The following is an 18,620-nucleotide window of genomic DNA, read 5'->3' as shown; positions in this document are numbered from 1 at the left end:
TTTCTATAAGGGAGACTCACGCCGGTTATGTTCTCTCTGTTCAAAAAAAAAAAAAAGAAAATAACTTTTATTATTTTTGCGTAGGCCCTATACACTAGTGCTATAGAGCAGTACGAGAACTCTGCAAATCTTGTGGCTGTCCTTTTTTTTTTTTTTTGTACCTATGAGCATGGCATCCACAAACGCATTCGCGTGACAATCGTGAACGAAAACAAGAGGGACACAGGAAGGAGGAAACTTGAGTTGCGTTTGTCAGTCGTGATACTTGAGTGAACGCGCGTCGTGTTCAATTTTCAGTCCTTCTTCCATAGTGCTCCCTCGCTCACCAATGGACATTCATCTGTTTTGTTCAGTACTCGCTCGTCTGGTGTACGACGTTCTGCAAAGCAACAAGAAAGACCAAATTCTGTACTGTCTTTCGCCCGCCGTGGTTGCTTAGTGGCTATGGTGTTGGGCTGCTAAGCACGAGGTCGCGGGATCGAATCCCGGCCGCGGCGGTGGCATTTCGATGGGGACGAAATGCGAAAGCACCCGTGTACTTAGATTTAGGTGCACGTTAAAAGAATCCTTGGTGGTCTAAATTATTTCGGAGTTCCCCACCACGGCGTGCCTCATAATCAAAGCATGGTTTTGGCACGTAAAACCCCGCAATTTTTTTTATTGTGCTGTCTTTTGTGATAGTTCTTATAATATGGAGTCATTCCGGCCGTTCACGTGACAAGCGACTATAGGGTTAGATATTTAAAATTATTTTTGTGTTCTTGTAATAAGCATCGCTCTCACCGCGCTTTATTTCTTATTATTACTATTTCAGAAGTCTAGGTGCAATACTATATAATATATACATAATAGGCAGGCCGGTCCCTCGTGCTTTTGGCACAGATGCGAATGCTGGAAGGCCAAATGGTATTCTTCGTCTTTCCCCTTTCTATGTTTTTGTAACTTACTTTCGCACATCTTTCCCAACCGCTGTAGTTTGTCACGCACTCTTTTTTTTTTTTTTTTTGCCGCTTCGTATTCGGCGCGCGTCGTCGCTTCACCTGGCGCACTATCCTTTCCTCCAATTAACGAATGCTGTCTTTATGCGTTCGTACGTTTTCCTGGTTCGTCATAACATCACTCTTCTATATTTATTTACATGTAATTTTTCACCAGCAAGGTCCCCTCCCCCCCTCTCTCTCTCTTTCTGTTTTAGCATTCACTTTTTTTTTCTACGTAGCAATCGAATTCTCTCTCTTTCGTACCATAACTCGAGCTTCATATCGCACTCAAAAGATTCGTTGCTTCGCAACAGCCGCCATGTTCCTCGAGTCCCTAACCGCTCCTGTAGTTGGCACACGGGCCCGTATGAACGGACGCGCCTCTTATCATCCCAAGGCTCCGTTGCTACCCGTCGGCGAGATTCCATAACGTTGGCTTCGCATATCGACAATGTCACAACTGACAGGACGATGAACAGGACGCTCTGAAATGGATCGCACCAAACGCACTCGGTAGACGTACTCTTGCTTGCTTTACTGGGCTTTCCTTTTTTTTTTTTTCGCTGCGCCCTGTACCCGTGAGCAATACGCAAGGTGTGTGATCGCGTGAGCGAGGGCGGCAGATTTGTAGGCGGTCGATACGCTCTCAATATGCGTCGCAGCCGGATCGTGATGGGAGTTTGCACGCGTTGGCTCCACTTGTTTTAACGGGGTAACGCGACATGGAAGGGCGTCAGCTGTGTACGAACGTCTCGCACGACGTCTCGCAGAAGCGTTCGATTTGCTTTGGCGGCGCGATACATGCATTGACGCTTATGAAATTATGCGCGGCTGTGTGTAGCATGCAGTCAGCAGCCCGCGTCGGGAGACGTTCAGCGCACCCGCCAGCAGACTGGGAGGCATGACATCGATTAATAAACGTCATTTCGATTTTGCGCGTTCGGCCTTGTTTGCATATATATGCATGGGGCGAGAGAACTGAGCGCCGACGATACATCTATCTCTCTCTCCACCGCCTTTCAGCGCCAGCTGTTGTATTGCGAATTGTGTTGTGAGCAGCGCTAAATTGAAATGCCGAAGCAAGCAGCGCCTGCATTAGTGCGAGTTTCGCATCCTTGAATGGTTCGCGAACGCTACGATTTCTACGCGTCCTTATATGGTATGTACGTTTGTCGTCTTGCCTGAGCAGCGAGTCCGAGAAAACGACCGCATCTGCGCCCTTGGTGACTGCGGTCAGCAGGGACACGTCTGTGGCATAACTGAACTGGCTTAATATACGCTTGCGTTGAGAGCTGGATTCCTGCTTGAAAGCGTTAGCTGTTTTTTGTCTTCGTAAACACAGTGTGCTACGAGTGCTGGTTAAAACTGCCGGTGTTCAAGCTTCTAAATTATGCTTGGCCTGCGCGAGCAAATTTTCAAACGAACTGTGCAGCCTGTTTAACTCGGTTTATCGTTAAGTACGCAGTGTGAAGGTCGGCATATAGGGTTACGTCTTCAGTTGCGGCGCCTGCACAAACACTTCTGTCTGGGCTGCCGAAATTTGGAGCGGGCGAATCTAATTTGCGAGACCCCCCTTGTGTCGAGGACACCCGCGTCTTGAGTGCGTTAACCGGGACGGATGGCTTCAGTTGGTGCGTGGAGCTGCGAATTAGTGAAAACTAGGTCTTAACTAGATGCTTCTTCTTCCGTTTTGACGGTGGCCCCGTACGTCTCTGCTAGAAGCTCACAAGCTTTGTAAGAATATGACATCCAAGAACAAGGGACACTTCCTTCACTGCGCTTATGCGAACTGCTTGTTATTTAAAGCCAAAGTTACTGGGGCCTTTCTTAGTTCCCGCGCTGCGCTGTGGACTGCAAGGTGACGGCGTGTTAGCGGAGTGCCGAACGTTAACTTTCAACACCCAGGAGTTTCTAAACGTGCACTGATCCAAATGAAAACGCTCGAGCACTTCGATGAATGCGCGGGTTGAAACAACCCTGGTGGTCAAAATGATCCGGCCATGCCGTCCGCATTGTGACGTGGAAAGCGAATTTGGGTTTTAACAACAGAGGTTGAGAAGCTTGTATTAGCGGATCACGTTTTTTAAAAGCGGGCCACTATTTGAGTGAGTTAAACTGTAGTGAAATAAACTGTAGGCCTGGACAGCGTAAAAGAAAGGCTACAGGTTAGCCAAATCAATTCAATTTCTATTTTCGTATCTCTTGACATACAGACTGAAGTATAGTGAGAAAAAAAAATGTTTCATTTAGAACGGCTTGACTGGTTCACAGCCGTTTATACGGAACCTCACCGCGACGCTGACGCCGACGGCAGAAATGCGCCTGGAGTGTCCATATAGTTGCTATCGCAATGAAACAACAATAAAAAAATAAGCTTCTCGACATTGATCTTCCGTACAATGCGCTACGACTCATCCATCACCCTTATCACAGCGACGAAACACTTGAATTGTTTCACCTGCCGCGGCTTCGCACGTATGGCTGGACGCGATGCGTCGAAATTGGCCAAGAAAGGCGTTGCGACGTTATGCTACATTCTGTACGAACGGGGGAGCGCCTTTGTTCCAGGGCTCCCTTAATTGCGAATCGGCTTACGGACCATCGCGCGGGGCCCTCCACCACCCTTTAACTACCCTCCCTCTCCCCCTCTGCAACGATATCTCGCTGCAAAAGAGGGGGAGGGGACGGGGAGGTGGGAGGAACAATGAACTTAGCCGCTTGTCTTCGCGTCCCCCCCCCCCCCCCCCCTGTATGCGGCCAACGGCGCGAGACGCGTCGAGTGATCGCGAATCTTCCCCCCACCGCTGCCACGCACCACTTAGCGTCGCAGGACGACAGAAAACGAGCGGGCCGGCTTAACGCGTCGTTCATGTCGTGTACGTATATATGGTAGATAAAAAAAAAAAAAAAAAAACGTTGTTGGTTCGCACCGTATCTGGAGATCTTCAGCTGCTGCGCGGCAAGCTAACGGTGGGAGTGTCACGCTTAAACGGTTTCCCTCGGAGACACACGCTGGGGTCTTTTGTACTTATTACTCCATGGCGCAGACGGAATGGGGTTCAGGGGAGCCTTCTTCAAAGAAATGAGTACCGCGGCTGTTGGATCGTTATTATTCTTTTGTGGGGGAGGGGCGGGATGGGGGGGGGGTTCTTGAAGCTAGCTGGCACTGCTGGGGCGGCGGGGAAGACGGTCGTGCAGAACTCTCCCGAGACCCGTGGAGACGTCGTGCCTTGATGTTTCGGAGCACAGGCCGACGAAAATCGACCCGCGCTACTGGGTTATTGTGCATGCTTAGGTGGGTGGGAGAGGGGAATAATAGAGAGAGGGACAGAGGAAGGAGGAGGAAGGCAGAGTACTCTGATTTAAGAATTTTTGTCGGACATGTGAATGAAGAATAATGGATAATCCGCGAAAGAACCGCCGATGATCTCCATTCTTGTTCGTTATTCACTTATTTGATGATCTCACTTCCTCCGCACTCCTCTGGGAATGGAGTGGGGGACGCATAGAACAATTGAAAATTTGATTGCGTTATTTTTCGTCTTCCTGCGGTACTTTGGATGACGGCGTTGTGAGGCGCGGTCATTAACTTTTCGTACGGTGCGGTGATTTGCCGCGTAGCCTACCGCTCACGCGCTGGAACCAATAAGGTAATGGCGCGTGCCTCGTACAACATGCGTCATGCCATTCCGTAGTTCTGTAAGCGCGTGTGCACGAAGTTGTTCCTATGGCAACCGGAGTAAGGCCTAGTGGGATAGGCCGCGAACTACTAAGCCATTTTGAAATGATTAGCAATTTCCTCCGTATTGCCGAATTCCGCCGTGTTGGCTGCTCCGGCCTCGAGGGGCCCGAGCCGTCCCGTGAGCTAGTCGGAGCTGGCAATATGGCCAATTAATTCTACGATGTGGATGAATTTGGCAATGTCCCTATAATGTAGCACACCGATGTAATACAACGATTCTGTTCCAAGGAAATTCGTTTTCAGGCTTCACCAGTGGTTCGAACGTCGCCCCATTCACTTTATCACAGCTATCAGATGGCCGTGAACGATGGCCGATAGGAAACGAATAAAAATATAGCAAAAGGAATCCTTACACTGTATCCTGCTTCTTGTCTAGTACCACACGGCGCCAACTATGGTCCGTTTTCACTTTGACATTCGAATTCACATTAATTGAGAAGTATATTATAGCAGTGCATGCTGTTGGAGGGCAGATTACGCAGAGTGAATTCTGCCTCTGATATGCCACCGCATTGCAAATTTTTTACTGTTCGAAGTGATCTCGTGTTACAGACTGTGCATAGGTGTACGCGCTGGTTGCAGGAATTGTGTTGTTACGTACCTGCTTCAATTCGTCTAGTAGACTGAGCTGGTAACCAGCGCGTGTATTGTGTTCTCTTTTCACATTCCTTTTGTAAATGATGCTGTTGCAGTATGGATCGTCACCAGCGTGCCCAGAATTACGACCTTGATAATCCGTTATCGATGACCTTGAGTGTCTCGTTGACGTCGCCGACGCTGTGCATCTGCGCGCGTTCTTTCTCCGAGTTTCACCTCTGTCCGTTAAACACTCGACAGGTACAAGCACGTGACTTCCGTTTGGCTCCCTCTTCGGAACAGTATCGAAGAGGCATCGCGTCGGAACACGCTAGTGGGTTGACGATCAGGGCTCCGAGGAAAGCTCTGCGCTTTCTGTACTGAGTGACCGCACGATATACCCAGTAGACTTTCTTTTCTTCTTTTAATCTTTCCGTCCCCTTTTCCCTTTCCCCAGTGTAGGGTAGCCAACCGGGCTCAGTCCTGGTTAACCTCCTTATCTTTCCTTTCTCATTTGCTCTCTCTCTCTCTCTCTGCGCTTTCCAGCGCCTACCTTTTTTCTGCTCATTTGCCTCGAACAATCTTCGCGCGGTAATGGAGTGCCAGTCAGTCGGGCGCGAACTTAATATGTGTCACGTTGGTACGCTCGCCGTTGTTTGCTGTCTTTACAGGAAATGATGTATAAAGCAGGGAAGGATCAAGAGGACTATATATATGAGTGCGCTTCCGATCGTCGCAGCGTCTCATTTCCCGCTGCTGTGTGGATTAACTGCGGAGGAAAGTCCCTTCCGGTTTAATTTCCGCCTTTTCCAATCTTTATAGTTGCCACCTCTACTTTTTAGTCCCGACCTGCTGTTGTTACGCATTTTCTTTTTCTTCTGTGGCACAGCGTTAATATTTAATAATATAAATATTTCTATTTATAAAAAACTTGGCCTTTCTTTCTTTTTCACTACCCTGTACGTAGCTTCGACTGTTTCGTACGTGACATCGCTCTATTGTTTATAATATGGTCTCAATTATTTCCTGCATTTTTTTAATGTAACGTGCCAGCTGCGCACCAGTACGTGCCAATACCGATTAGTTGTTCCTGGGAATTCTAAGTAGTATTGAGCGGCATTGATTTATTGATTGATTAGTCCATCGATCAGTTTTTTCTTTTTTTTTTTTTTTTTAGAGCGAATGGTTTTTATTCCATGACTCTCTCTCGCCCTTTCACCACCGACACCAAGACGCCGATGGAAAGAGAACGTGGCTTTCCTCACGCGTCGCGCGAGATATGTTTTGGTTGCGTCTGAAAGTTTAGATGCTGTGGTGGAGCTGCGATCGTACACTCTTGTGCATTATTGTTCTTTCTACGCATTAATGGTTGGCCCAACTTCGTAGAACATCGCTTTTTGAGTTGCTTTAATTACTCCTGCCCGTCTATCTGTTCTCTGTCTATATTTCCTTTCCCCCGCTCCTTCTAGAATTTTCAATTTGTGACACACACAATCGAAATCGTTGTAGACGCGGCGTACACTCCGGTACGAAATGTCGCTTGTTTCCCAGGGCGCGGTGACAATGTCTCTTTCCCCTGGGAGCTGACGGATGCCGCGCTGTGACCTTGGCTGACAGCCGTTTCAGTTCGTGTCAATGTGTGGTCGAGATGACGTGATCCGGGCGTCGGGGCTTTTCATAGGCCTTGTATACTTGTGTTCTGCGAGCAGGCTTGTCACCATCCCTTGTCGCTGGAGCTTTCTCTAAAGCGTCGGTGAATTGAACCGGTTTCCTGCCTTCGTTTCCAGTCTTCGGTCTCTGTTTGGTTTCGCACCATCCGTGGTCGTTTTCGTATATCTCTGGAGCTTTGTCTCGAGTCCCCATATTGCTCATTGATTTGTCTTTGTTCTTGTTCGTCGTGAACCTAATAACGGAACCTCATGTCTCGCAGCGTTCGCAGTCTAGTCTTTCTTGATGTTGCTTCATGTCCTGCGGCGTGAACCCAGCGTGAGGCGGGACACACACAGGCACACACACGTGCGCGCATGTGCGCAACTTTGTTGGCCGACTTGCTTTCAGTGGGCCGGCTGGCCGCCAATGCTGCCTTCTTCCCCCGTCTTCGTGACCGCGCAAACCGTACGTCGGCGACGGTCCAACAAACCACGACGCGAAGAAGAGCTCTACTGTTGTTGTGCCTTCCGCGCGCAATCTCTCTCGAGACCCGTGAGCAGTTGGAAGGAACTTCGTGGAGGGGCCCGGGGGGCCTCCCCGGCAATCGCGTTGCGCATGCGCGTTCTCGCAGCCGCCCCGCACTTTAGGCATCACCGCCGCAGCGTCTTCAAGGCGTCTCCCGATGTTTGTGTATGCGTGCGCGTTCGAAACCGCGCGCGTGCGCGCGCTCATTTCTTTCGCCGTTGTGCAAGCGAACGTAACACCCACTGTTGCTTCGCCACGAGGAGCGAGCCCCGTTTCCTTGCGTCAGTGCGTTCTCGCCGTCGGCCGGAAATCCTCCTTCGCGTAGAATGCGGCGGTTCACTGGCAAAACTTTCCCCTTTGACTTCCTGAGAACGACGCCGGCCACGGCCTCTTCTCAAACCGGGTTGTCGCTGGCTTCGCTTATTTTTTTGCGACGCGCCGTCGTCTTCCAATGTCTGTCCGCGTGCTTTTGTATGAGACCGCGGGGCGCGTCTGCGTGGCCTATATTCTATAGGCCTGGATGCGCGTGTCTGCATGTGGCTGGGCTTTTCTTCATTTTTTTTTTTTTTTTACATCTGTGGTTTCGGTGTCCGAAGAAAGAGGCGCATCACTTTCAGGTGTGTCGGTGTCGGTGCTGGCATTCGGGTTGCGGCGCCTGGGTTTGACACTTTGACACCTTCGAGTACGTGTGCACAACATCCGGACGCACTCTCACTGCAGTGCGCTTTCGTTTCGTAGCAGATGGTAAAGTTTCGAAATCACCCCGTTAATTGTTTTTTCTGGGGGGGGGGGGGGAGGTTAAAAGCGGTGTGTCAACATCATTTTCCTATACGTTCATTCTGATCGTAACAGATGATCGTAACGGTGCGTTAATGCAGTATTCGCTTACTTCCAGGTCCACACTTCGGCTTTCCTTAATGTTTCTCTAGTCTTTTCCTTTGCCCTCTTTGATCGTATGTACGATAGCCTAGCGTTGGGTGTGTCCTCTTTCAGTTGTTACCTAGACGATAATGTCTAAACAATTACAGGTTAATTAGAGATTTCTGGGAGAGGCCTCCGTCCTGCAGTGAACAGGAATCAGTCCGATGATGATGATGATGATGATGATGATGATGAATGCTTATATGCTAGGTCTAGCTGGGACCGATCGGGCCCAGTGGCTGGAATTTTATCGTAAGACCAATTCAGCCTTAGAATTCGCAGTATAAGGAAGCGCAACTATACGCATCGCTAGCTGCAAGTTATGTGGACACATTCGTTACGCATGGGCCGCCAACAGCTTGCAATATAATAGTAATAATAATAACACATAAGAAGTTAAGAAAGCGTGGCTCCACTTCCTTTAAGGAGACGCTGAAAACTGCCGTTTCTTTGTCGCTTGTTTCCTGCTGCAACGCGTGGGATACTTCGATCGTCCCCCACTGTTCCCTTCCCCTCTTATAGCGTCGGCAGATGGGAGTTTCCTTAATGCTTTCGAACATCTATCAAACGATGCGCTGGCATTCCACTGGGCATCGTTTTGCTGATGTTCTACCTCAAGGTCGCGCAGGCCTCAGTTCTTCCTTTTTTTTTTTTTCTTCTAGTGGTCCTTAGATTAAGTGTGCGCGCGTGAAGGCAGCTGACCGTTACGTGCAAATTTCGCGCCTTGCTGACGCTGAGGCACGCTTGCCCTCGCTTTGGCGCCATAGTAGAGGGTCGACTTTTTGAATACAATACCTCCTTAGGGAGCTACCCCTACTATTCCATATCGGGGTATGTGTGTTTCTAGCCTCTTTCGTGGGCCGATCCTAAATATTGCGAAGTCTAAAAAAAAATATGGGCCCACGCTCCTCCTATACTCCCCTTGCACGTTAGTGCCGTGCGGAGTGACCCCGCCCCATTATCAACCCCATCCCCGTCAGGAAGACAACTAGAGATTAAAACGCCTACCTACTCTCTCTCTCTCTCTCTCTCTCTCTCTCTCTCTCTCTCTCTCTCTCTCTCTCTCTCTCTCGTTTCTTCGCGGTTACCTGCAAAGATAATTCTGTGCGTCGAAGCAGCTGCTGACCTGGCGCCTAAATAAGGGCGGGAAAGGGAGGCTAAGCGCGTGTGTCGCAGCCGGCGTAGAACTTCCCTGGCCATGCCGTTATACCCGGTCACCCATGGAAGTGGCAGCGCCTATCGTGGAGCACTTGGACCGATTATAGCTTCGGTTAACCTGTACGTGGATGATATGCTGGACATTCTCGAATTCCGCCACGTTATCGAATTCGCCCGTCTTGTCAGCTCCAATTGGCCCACAGGGCTGCCATATGCAGCCTCTCTGATTTGCTCAAAATGCCGCTGTTACAGAATTAGACAATGCCTCGGATACCCTCCTCCTCCGGTCTCTGCTTGGGCGAAAACGTTTGCGTCCTGTGCTGCGACGTCGATGTCGATAAGTTCGGCAGCTTCGGAGTAAACCGAAACTATGCTAGGTAGGACGGAGTAAACCGAAACTATGCTAGGTAGGACGGAGTAAACCGAAACTATGCTAGGTTAGGTTCCGCGCGTGGGCGAAGTCTGAAGTTACGCGCGGATTCTGAAGTTGTGGGTCGTGGCTGAGGGCTTTATTATTGTGTACGCTCAGAGCTTAACCGCAAGTGAGTCGAAGGCAGTTTTGCACGTGCACGCACACGTGACTGAACCCACGCCTTTGCGAATCTGATCGCGCCGCCGGCTCGGGACGTCTAACCGCGATCGCGTGCCGCCTGTTGCGTCTCGCGTGCGAGCCCCGGAGATCGTCGAGGGGGACGGGCGACGGGGCGCTTCTCCCGTGCGCATAATGTTACGCGCGAATGCGCGTGCGTGTGTGGCGGCCGTCGCTTCGCGAGAGAGAGAGAGAGAAAAGAAAAGCGCACACGTCCTTGGCACCGTAGTGGGAAAGGGTGACGTCGGCCATTGTTGATGGCCCGGCCTTGGTGGTAGCGGTGTTGGCGAGACGAAAGTAGGGGAGGGGCATCTGCCGGGAGCTGAAGCGTCTGTCTCGCGCGCACCCTTGCCTGCACATGCGACGCGTGCTGGCTCGCGCTCGTTTCGGCGGCGGAGAGGACGACGCGCGCGTTTGTCGCTAATTGGGAGCGCGCGCAGGACTGGTAAATTAGCCCGAGCCGCCTTTTATTGGCATGCAGGAATGCGCGCCTCGGCGACTGACGTCTGCGCATGCCTGAAAGGAATGTCTGGGCGCCCGAGGAATGCGGAGAGGGAGAGTCCGCGTTGCGTTTCGTTTTATACTTCCGCCTAGACCATAATAACCAAATGGTCCCAGCAAAAGGAACGGCTGTTCTTTTATATGCCTTGTGCGAACGTGGACGCGCACGGTCGCAGATGCCGCGCTCAGGCTAGAAAAGCGTCGTTAGGTGGATGCGACGGTTAACATTCAACGGGCAGGAACTCCTGGCATTGAAAGATTCAATGGATTGCCAAATTTTGGCGCGCCATGTAAGCATGTAAGCTGTATATCTTTGTCAGTACGCTTTGGCTCTATCGGACGCGACAGTTCACCGGCAGCCGAAAGGTTTTGATTGCTTGGTTGCACTGCATGAGTCACATGGAGACATCCCTTGTGGCAGTGCCATAACTTTTTTGTGTTAACTATTGACTCAGTCCACTGAAAGCTAATTAACAGGTTAAGTATAACATTCTTGCAGCCTAACACGCAATGCCACGTATAACCAAATCAAATAATTTTCTATTTGTGTTTTGCAGCCGACGCGCAACAGTTACTGTGCCAGTGAGGAAGGACAGTCCCAGTCTTCAGACTACGAGGACCAGGAGGAGGCTGAAAAGGTATGACATGTTTATTTAAGGTTCTTTAGTTTACTAAAGCCAATGAAATTTCACTAGAACCCATCTGTCAATGAATGGCAATGTGAATGTGAAAGGATGATAGCAGGCATCGTCATTATCACAAGTGTATTACATGCCAGTCATCATGCGAATGTCTTTAATTCAATGCATGCAATGCATGTGAATCAGACAGCTCTGTGGCATCATCTTTGAAGCCCTAGCATTGCACGGAGTTTAGGAGTAGTCAAGGAAATGCTCTTGTATTTCAATACAAGAGATGTCAATCTCAAAAACTCAAGTGAAAGATTCGAGCTCGTAAGTTTGCAAAAGCGTAGTACTGCAAGAATGTGGTTCGCCACTAAGATGTTTATCCATTGCTGTCTTTCAAAGAGCTGTGCCACATTAAGATGACATTTGCGTGTGTCACCATTTGTTTGTTTTTAACATATTATTTATTTATTTTTCTTTAGCAGATGGGAGAAGCCCAAAAAACTCCAGACCAGCAGCTCAGGAACACACTCGTAGGACGGGTCAGGCATCTCCACAAGGATGTCAAGAAAAAGATATCTCGGTTCAGGAACAGCCGGAGCTCTGTGGATGGGACGGTTCGTTGCTTCACTTATCATACTTTCTCCTTGCGCTATGTTCAAACTTGAAAGACCAAAGATGTGTTTCACTTAATTTGTGGGTTTCATTACTTCGTTGTTCAGAACCCCTGGGGACACACCACTAAGTCTTGCAATAACTTTGTCTCAATGACTTGGAGTGCTTATGCGAGATTTGGCGCCAGAAAATATGTGCATGACTGCAATGCCAGCTAAAAACAATTCTTCTTGCAGGCGTTGTTTTACATCTGAATTGCTTTCAGATGGAGGTTTATCAAGTGGAATCGGTTACTGATTGGCTTGCGATAGGTGACTCACTTGTAATGTGCACATACACTGAATACGATGTTTGTGGAATATTCAAAGGGATGACGAACAAGATTTCTCATTTGAGAAACATGTTGATATTTAAGCTTCCTGCAACTTTCACAAGAAATTGGCTGTGTCCATTTCATTAACGAAAGCTAATAAGATTAAGGGGAGGGGAAGAGTGTTGATTACATCTAGGAGATGCACGGCTCAGTTCATTTTTGCTTTTTATGTCTTTGGTTCATACCTGATGCTTCATTCGGTGTAACCATTTGATGCTGTTATGTGTGGCATTCATCAGAAAGATTGCTATTGATGCAAAGACTGCATTCTTGTTCTTCAGATGGAAGACAAGGACCTTCCGGATGAAATCCTTCAACCCGGAAGCTCTGTGGAAAGCATTCCCAGTGGATCTGTGGGCTCCCGATCAAGTACGTCCTCTGCCTTTGAGGATTTTTCTTACTTCTGCTGTTGATGAGCCTTTTATGTACCAGGTGTTTTGTTTTTTTAGACCATACTGAATTTTCCTAACTTGTCTGTGACGATACGACAGTTCTACTCGAAGAGGTGGTCATTACTTGCATGAGAAATCAAAATGCATAAATGTATAATTAATTAAATTTCACTCATTCACTTAACTTACAACTTTAGGGCATATATTGAAATCTTCAAATCGTAGCCTTTGAGTTGGCAAGGTGCAGCCACTTAAAACAAATTTTTAGTATGACACCTCTAGCGAAATTCATTTCCAATGTGTGTGACAAAATAAATTGGTGTTCCAGTTACTTTTGTGCTTCAGTGTATAAATTGACGTCTTGTTGAAGTAAGTAGTGCAGTTTTGCTGCAAGTTTGTCGACGCATATCTCAAAACTGGTGTCATCCTCTCAATTCATTCTTAGTGGATATGACTTGCAAACTAGCCAACTACAATTCGCAACTTGCGACATGTGCTGTAATGTAATTACACAAAAATTTAACTAGTGAAATTCTATTAATTAGTCTATTATGCATTTTTATTTCTTGCACAAGTAATGTCTGCCTTTTTGAGAAATACAGCTCAAGGACTAGAATTGTGCAGCCTGTGCAGGTAAATTTTAAGAATTCTTTGTGGTTAAGAAAAGTCGCAGTTTCGCCCGAAAGGCGAAAGGAGCATTGATTGTGATACCAAATTAGTAGACAGGTATACGCAGTAAGGATGGTAGTTTTATCGGCCATACAGGATTGTAAATATTCGCTTACTAACTAAATTAATAAGCATGGTGTCATATACACACGACCAAACGTGAACGCATCTCACGTGATCACCCCGGAAACCCGCTGTCCAAACATTGGAGTGAAGAAGCGCGGCAGCAGGAGCGAGCGAATTAACTTTTGTGCTACCTCTCGCTTCAGCAGAAACTAAGTGGTGAGAACATAGCACACGCGAAGCTATTGGCTGTCGCTGCGCCTAGACTCTGTGCCCATTACACGTCACCTTCAAGATAGGGCCTACGTGGCCGCGGCGTATGCAGTAGCCACCAAAGCATAACTCACCCTCCCTCCCCTACCCCCGGTGCCTTGTGCGCGATGGAAGATGGCATGTTTCCTCCCCGATTTCCTTCCCACCTTCCTCCCTTGTGCGTGCAAAACTGAGCCATCATTGTCAGCTCATCCTTGCACACTTGTTATCGATGTTATCGCCCTTGCACTTCATACAAAACATCACGGCGATGGTAGAAATGCACCTCGAGTGACCATATAATTGCTATCGCAGTAAAAAAAACGTAAAGGGGCCCTGAACCACTTTTTCTCTACCTAAGTCGAGAATTGAAACTGAAGCTAAATTGGACTATTTCAGAAATACTTCTCCGCAAAAAGCATTTTGATGTGTTCTGCGGAAGCGTAGTTATTGGCAATCAAACATCCTGTTCACGGTGCTTTCACTCCTTCTTCAATTATTTGCACTGTGATGGCTACGGCGGAGCAGGGTGTGCCCACAACTCTCTGCCGACTGAACGTCACCACGGTGCACAGTTCAAATTTGATTTTACATGCTGACTTAGACGCCACTATTTCCAATTTTGGCACCTACAACGTTCCAAATGTGGTTGTCCTCAGTGAGCCCCAGTGCGCTCAGCCAGCGGACTCGTTGTGGTACCTCACAGTGGCCTCGGTATCCACGCTACATAGCAGGCAGCAGTTACATGCAACTGCAATGTGTATGCGCAGTGTTTGCTTTGTGCACGATTGGGCTTAAAGTGCGCGCTTGCAATCATATGCTCCTGTCTGGCCGTGTTACATGGTGCAGACCGGCTTTGTCCTGCATCAGCTTGACGAATGTATAGCAGGCACATCCAACTTGCGCATTTTGAAGCGCTAGCAATAGCTCAATGCGAAGCGAAGTCTGCCAAGGTGTCTCTAACCAGGAGCGGCCAGGAGTGAGCGCGTGCTGGTAAGCGTGTGGGTGGCGCGACCGTAAGTTTTGCATGCTGCGAGGCTAGTTGAGTGTTCAAAACTGCTTGAAATTAGAGGGACCTGACAGCTGCTACACCGATAAGCAGGATGGCCGAAGTTTAATTCCTATGCGGGTAGCCACAAATGAGCGTGAACAGACGATATTCAGCGTCCTCCGGAAGTATGTCATTATTATAGAAATTTGAAGCAGATTTTCACTTATGTCAGCCTGTTTATGAAATTGCGTCAAAAGATATGCACAGTAACAGTAGGAAGAAAGGCCCTGATCCAGACACTCTTCTTGATTGATGTCAGCTTATTGGCCAATGGCAGTTATGGATGGGAATCTGCTATATTACAAAATAAAGTGTCCTGAGCAGTGTGAGGAGCAGGCTTCTATTGAAAAGAGAGCGTTTGAGAAAAAGGCGACTTAGTGCTCTGCTTGTGAGCTCCACGGGCTGTGCACGACTGCAAAACTTGGCTGAGATGTTCACAGCAGCATATGCTATCCATGGGCTGTGTATTATTTTTTTACGCCCATATTTTTCATTAAGTTCTTTCAATGGTTCAGGACGCCTTAAAAGCCCGTAATTTTCCTCGTGTGTGCCTGTAACAAGAAGTTCCATGAGTGGAATTCTTCAACAGGAGAACAACATAACAAATAGCAGTGAGGGAAGTTATGACTTGCATGTCTGCAAGAATCTATGTTTTAACACTGTTGCCTTTCACGTCGGCAGGGAGTGTACATAAATATCAGCAATGAAATGCTAGTGATAAATTCAGTGTTTTCATCAAAGGAAGGTAAACATTTGGCAGATATGTGCAGAACCCGATGTTTCAGAGCCCGACCAGCTCCTTCTGCAGGGGTGACATGGCATGAGGTGTAGCAGTGCTTATATGCGTTTTTGGCACTTTGACAGGTGTGCAGACACTTTTTGTAGACATTGAGCATAAACAAACGATTGATGTTACCCGGCATCTTCTGGATGTGCCAGGATTCTAAAAGGAGTTGCAGCCTGTGGTTGTTCTCTCTGTCCAAGACGGCAGTACCATCAGGGCTAATTTGGTGATCAAAAAGCTCACAGTGTTCTGCCACAGCACTGTGTTCTCTGTCTAGTTGTTAAAATGAATTTTGGTTGAAGTTTTCCATCTCCTTCAGTCAGTTTTTTTTTTCATCGCACAGGTGTTTCAAAGCATTAATTTATTCTGGTCCTGTCTTGGCACCTCACTGCATTTGCTCTGATTTCACCTCAACCTGTGGACAGACGAACTGACCTCAAGTTTCTGAAAATGACAAAAATGAAGTTGACCAATTAATTTTCATGATTCTTAGAACAGCACATTAAAAAAAGGTTCTGTAGAATAAGATTGTAGCTGCGTAGCTTGCTGCCAAAAGCTACCAAAATTCACTTTGCCCTCATTATTTCGAGCCTGCACTAGCCATTTATTATTCTGTCGTACGGATCCACTTTTTCTGTTGGTGTCCGGATGCAGCTAAATATAGTTTACCAGAACACCACGTTTCAATGGCGCACTACCAAACACACAGTTATCCTCGAAAAGAAATGTCTACCGGTAGTACTAGCATATAGGCTCAGAACTTTGAGGTTGTGACAGTTCGTTCGAAGTAATACACCACTTTTTCTTCGTTTTGCTTGTTTACCAGGCATACAGGCCCACACTCCAACCAGCAGCAACAGGAGTTCTTCCTCCATCGGCGAAGAGGAGTGCAATCCACAGTGCTTCGGCCCTTTCGTTGGCCGGGCACGTGCTCTCGTGGACTGTGTACCTTCTCCTTATGACAAGGACGGCCTTGCATTCAAGGTTGGTAGCACCCAACCGGGGTGTTTTTTTTCCCCACTGCAATGCGTATTTGTTACGGCCACTTTCCTAGCTCATTATGAAGTAGTGGTCAGTCGAAATCAGCCGCTCAAATGAAGTTATCGAGCATTGGCTTGAAATGGCGTGGTGGGCGTTAAAACTTTATCAGCAGCCCAGATTGATGCGCGGGCACAGTGGTCACAAAAGATTTGTCCATTCAAAGGTCACCAAAATTTAACCACAACCATAAGTTCGATAAAGATACGCAAGTATGCATGACGTTCTGATAAGGTGCCTCAGTTATCACTGTGACAGCTGTAAATATGCACAGGGCTGCTTTCTTTTTATTTAGCATGTAAACCTAGTGGAGGCAAGTTAGGTTTGTGGTTAATAGCTTTGGAAACATGTTGCAGCATTTGCCTTTTAAAGCCAATATCAACCTGAGAATATAGGGCGATGTTCGTATCGCAGTGCAATGCATCAGGCAGCTGCTTGTATGCTAATGTCATGGGGGTCTGGTTGGTCCTTTGTAATTTGGTTTGAATAACAGTTCAGGTAACATAAATTTAGTCCCTCTAAAGATCCATGTATGTTGTAGCCTTCCAGTTGACCTGGTACTGGGTGTGCGAGGTATTTAAAGCATAATGACAGCTTCAAGATTAGAAACAATATTTTCAGAGAAGAATCGAAACATTCATCCTAAATTTTTTACATTTTCTTCTACCACTTTTGCCTGTTTAATATAAATCATTTTTGGCCTCAATTATTGACGGATTTCTACTTCGATAAAGGAAGCATGCTGAGATCACATAGTGTGTGTTAAAGTCGGGCACTGCTTTCACAACAGCAGCTTTTAGTGTGTTTTTAACTTTATGTGGCTGCTATTTAGTGTCCCTGTCAGTGACTCTGCCCATACGTAGCAGTGTAGTGAGTTAATGTTAGAAACTAGACTCTGCATTGAGGGTGACGTGCCCGCAGATGTTAATAACCATCCACTCTTGGTTAGTGCAGGCCCTGTGGGGAGTGAGCAAATCCATCGGTTAGGAAGGGCACATTATTACATTGTGCGGAGAAAGCTTGGCTGTTGAGTCCGCCACTTGAAGCTACTCAACGAAGGCGATAATTTACTTTTCAGGATTCTCACAGATCATGGCCTCCACCTGCTGTAGAAACTGAACTGCCTGCATGATGGCCGACCACTGGCAGCACTTATTTCTCTTTTGTATCGAATGAGAAGTGGCCCATAAACTGTTGTCCCACTCCAAAAAGAAACGATTTGGTAACATTCAAGAAGGCAGCGAGGTCCAAGTCGCTGTGGTCTGCATATGAGATGACTAGGAAAGCGTACGGCAATTCATCTCCTGTGTCAACTTGGAAACCGATACATTGGATTAAGTGCTTTAGATAGGTGACGGAGGGTTTGGTGACGATGAAGTCGAGCACCTGGACAGGTGCAAAGAGAATTTTGGTGTCAATGGCAAGTTTGAACCATCTTCTCATGCATACTTTGCACCCTCAGTACATTATTCAGACAGTCTCTATGTGTCTGAATAATAGAAACCCACTGCTGGTTTTCATAGCTTGGCTAAATGATAGTTTCCTGCTTCATTCCCAGTTTTTTTTTTTTTTCATTTGCAGAAAGGGGATATTATAGACATCCTGTCCAAGAACACAACAGGCACATGGGTTGGTGTTGCGAACAAGAAGGTGGGCCATTTCAAGTTCATTAACGTAGAAGAAATTCCGACAGAGACAAAACCACGAAAGCGAAGGTTCCCAAGTGTGCCGAAGCTAGAGCAGAGGCCTGAATCCCTGGAGGAGTTGCTCGGAATGTTTTCCCTACAGGTAAGACATCTGGGAAGGCATCGCTAATGTTTTGCCATTACGTGCAGCAAAGCACTGCTTTGTAGCATTAGCTCAGTTGTAGCTGCTATGATTGTGGAATTAGTGTCTCTTAAGCACAAACTGAATAACCTTAATGTATTTTCATAATTTTCTTTCTGGTGCGTATTCAAGCAATTGAACACTTTACCAACATTTTTTCATCGTTCTCACAGAACGAGTATTGTAATAAAAATGGAAATGCTGCATAATTTTTCATCTACTGTACAGCTACAGATATACAGTCACGAGCAAAAGTTTGGAGACCATGGCGTCAGCAAAAAAATTTAA

At 47.4% G+C, this 18,620-nt stretch overlaps 1 protein-coding gene across 4 annotated transcripts in view; it reads left to right on the top strand.

Moving 5' to 3' along the window:
- The window catches only part of LOC142585302 (SAM and SH3 domain-containing protein 1-like), a 302,724-nt gene that overhangs the window by 275,575 nt on the left and 8,529 nt on the right, over window positions 1-18,620 (top strand). For 3 of the 4 annotated variants that reach the window (XM_075695955.1, XM_075695952.1, XM_075695956.1), the window contains 5 exons: window positions 11,200-11,280; window positions 11,751-11,885; window positions 12,538-12,625; window positions 16,294-16,451; window positions 18,087-18,293. In XM_075695955.1, the coding sequence (XP_075552070.1) occupies window positions 11,200-11,280; window positions 11,751-11,885; window positions 12,538-12,625; window positions 16,294-16,451; window positions 18,087-18,293 (669 nt within the window). The remainder of the gene's footprint in view (window positions 1-11,199; window positions 11,281-11,750; window positions 11,886-12,537; window positions 12,626-16,293; window positions 16,452-18,086; window positions 18,294-18,620) is intronic. The other variant, XM_075695954.1, reaches the window with a different exon arrangement.

This window comes from Dermacentor variabilis, chromosome 6, assembly GCF_050947875.1.
Source record: "Dermacentor variabilis isolate Ectoservices chromosome 6, ASM5094787v1, whole genome shotgun sequence".
In the NCBI taxonomy this organism is placed as follows: domain Eukaryota; kingdom Metazoa; phylum Arthropoda; class Arachnida; order Ixodida; family Ixodidae; genus Dermacentor; species Dermacentor variabilis.
Note: the sequence above shows the minus strand (reverse complement) of the source record. Positions and strands in the feature narration are given on the sequence as shown.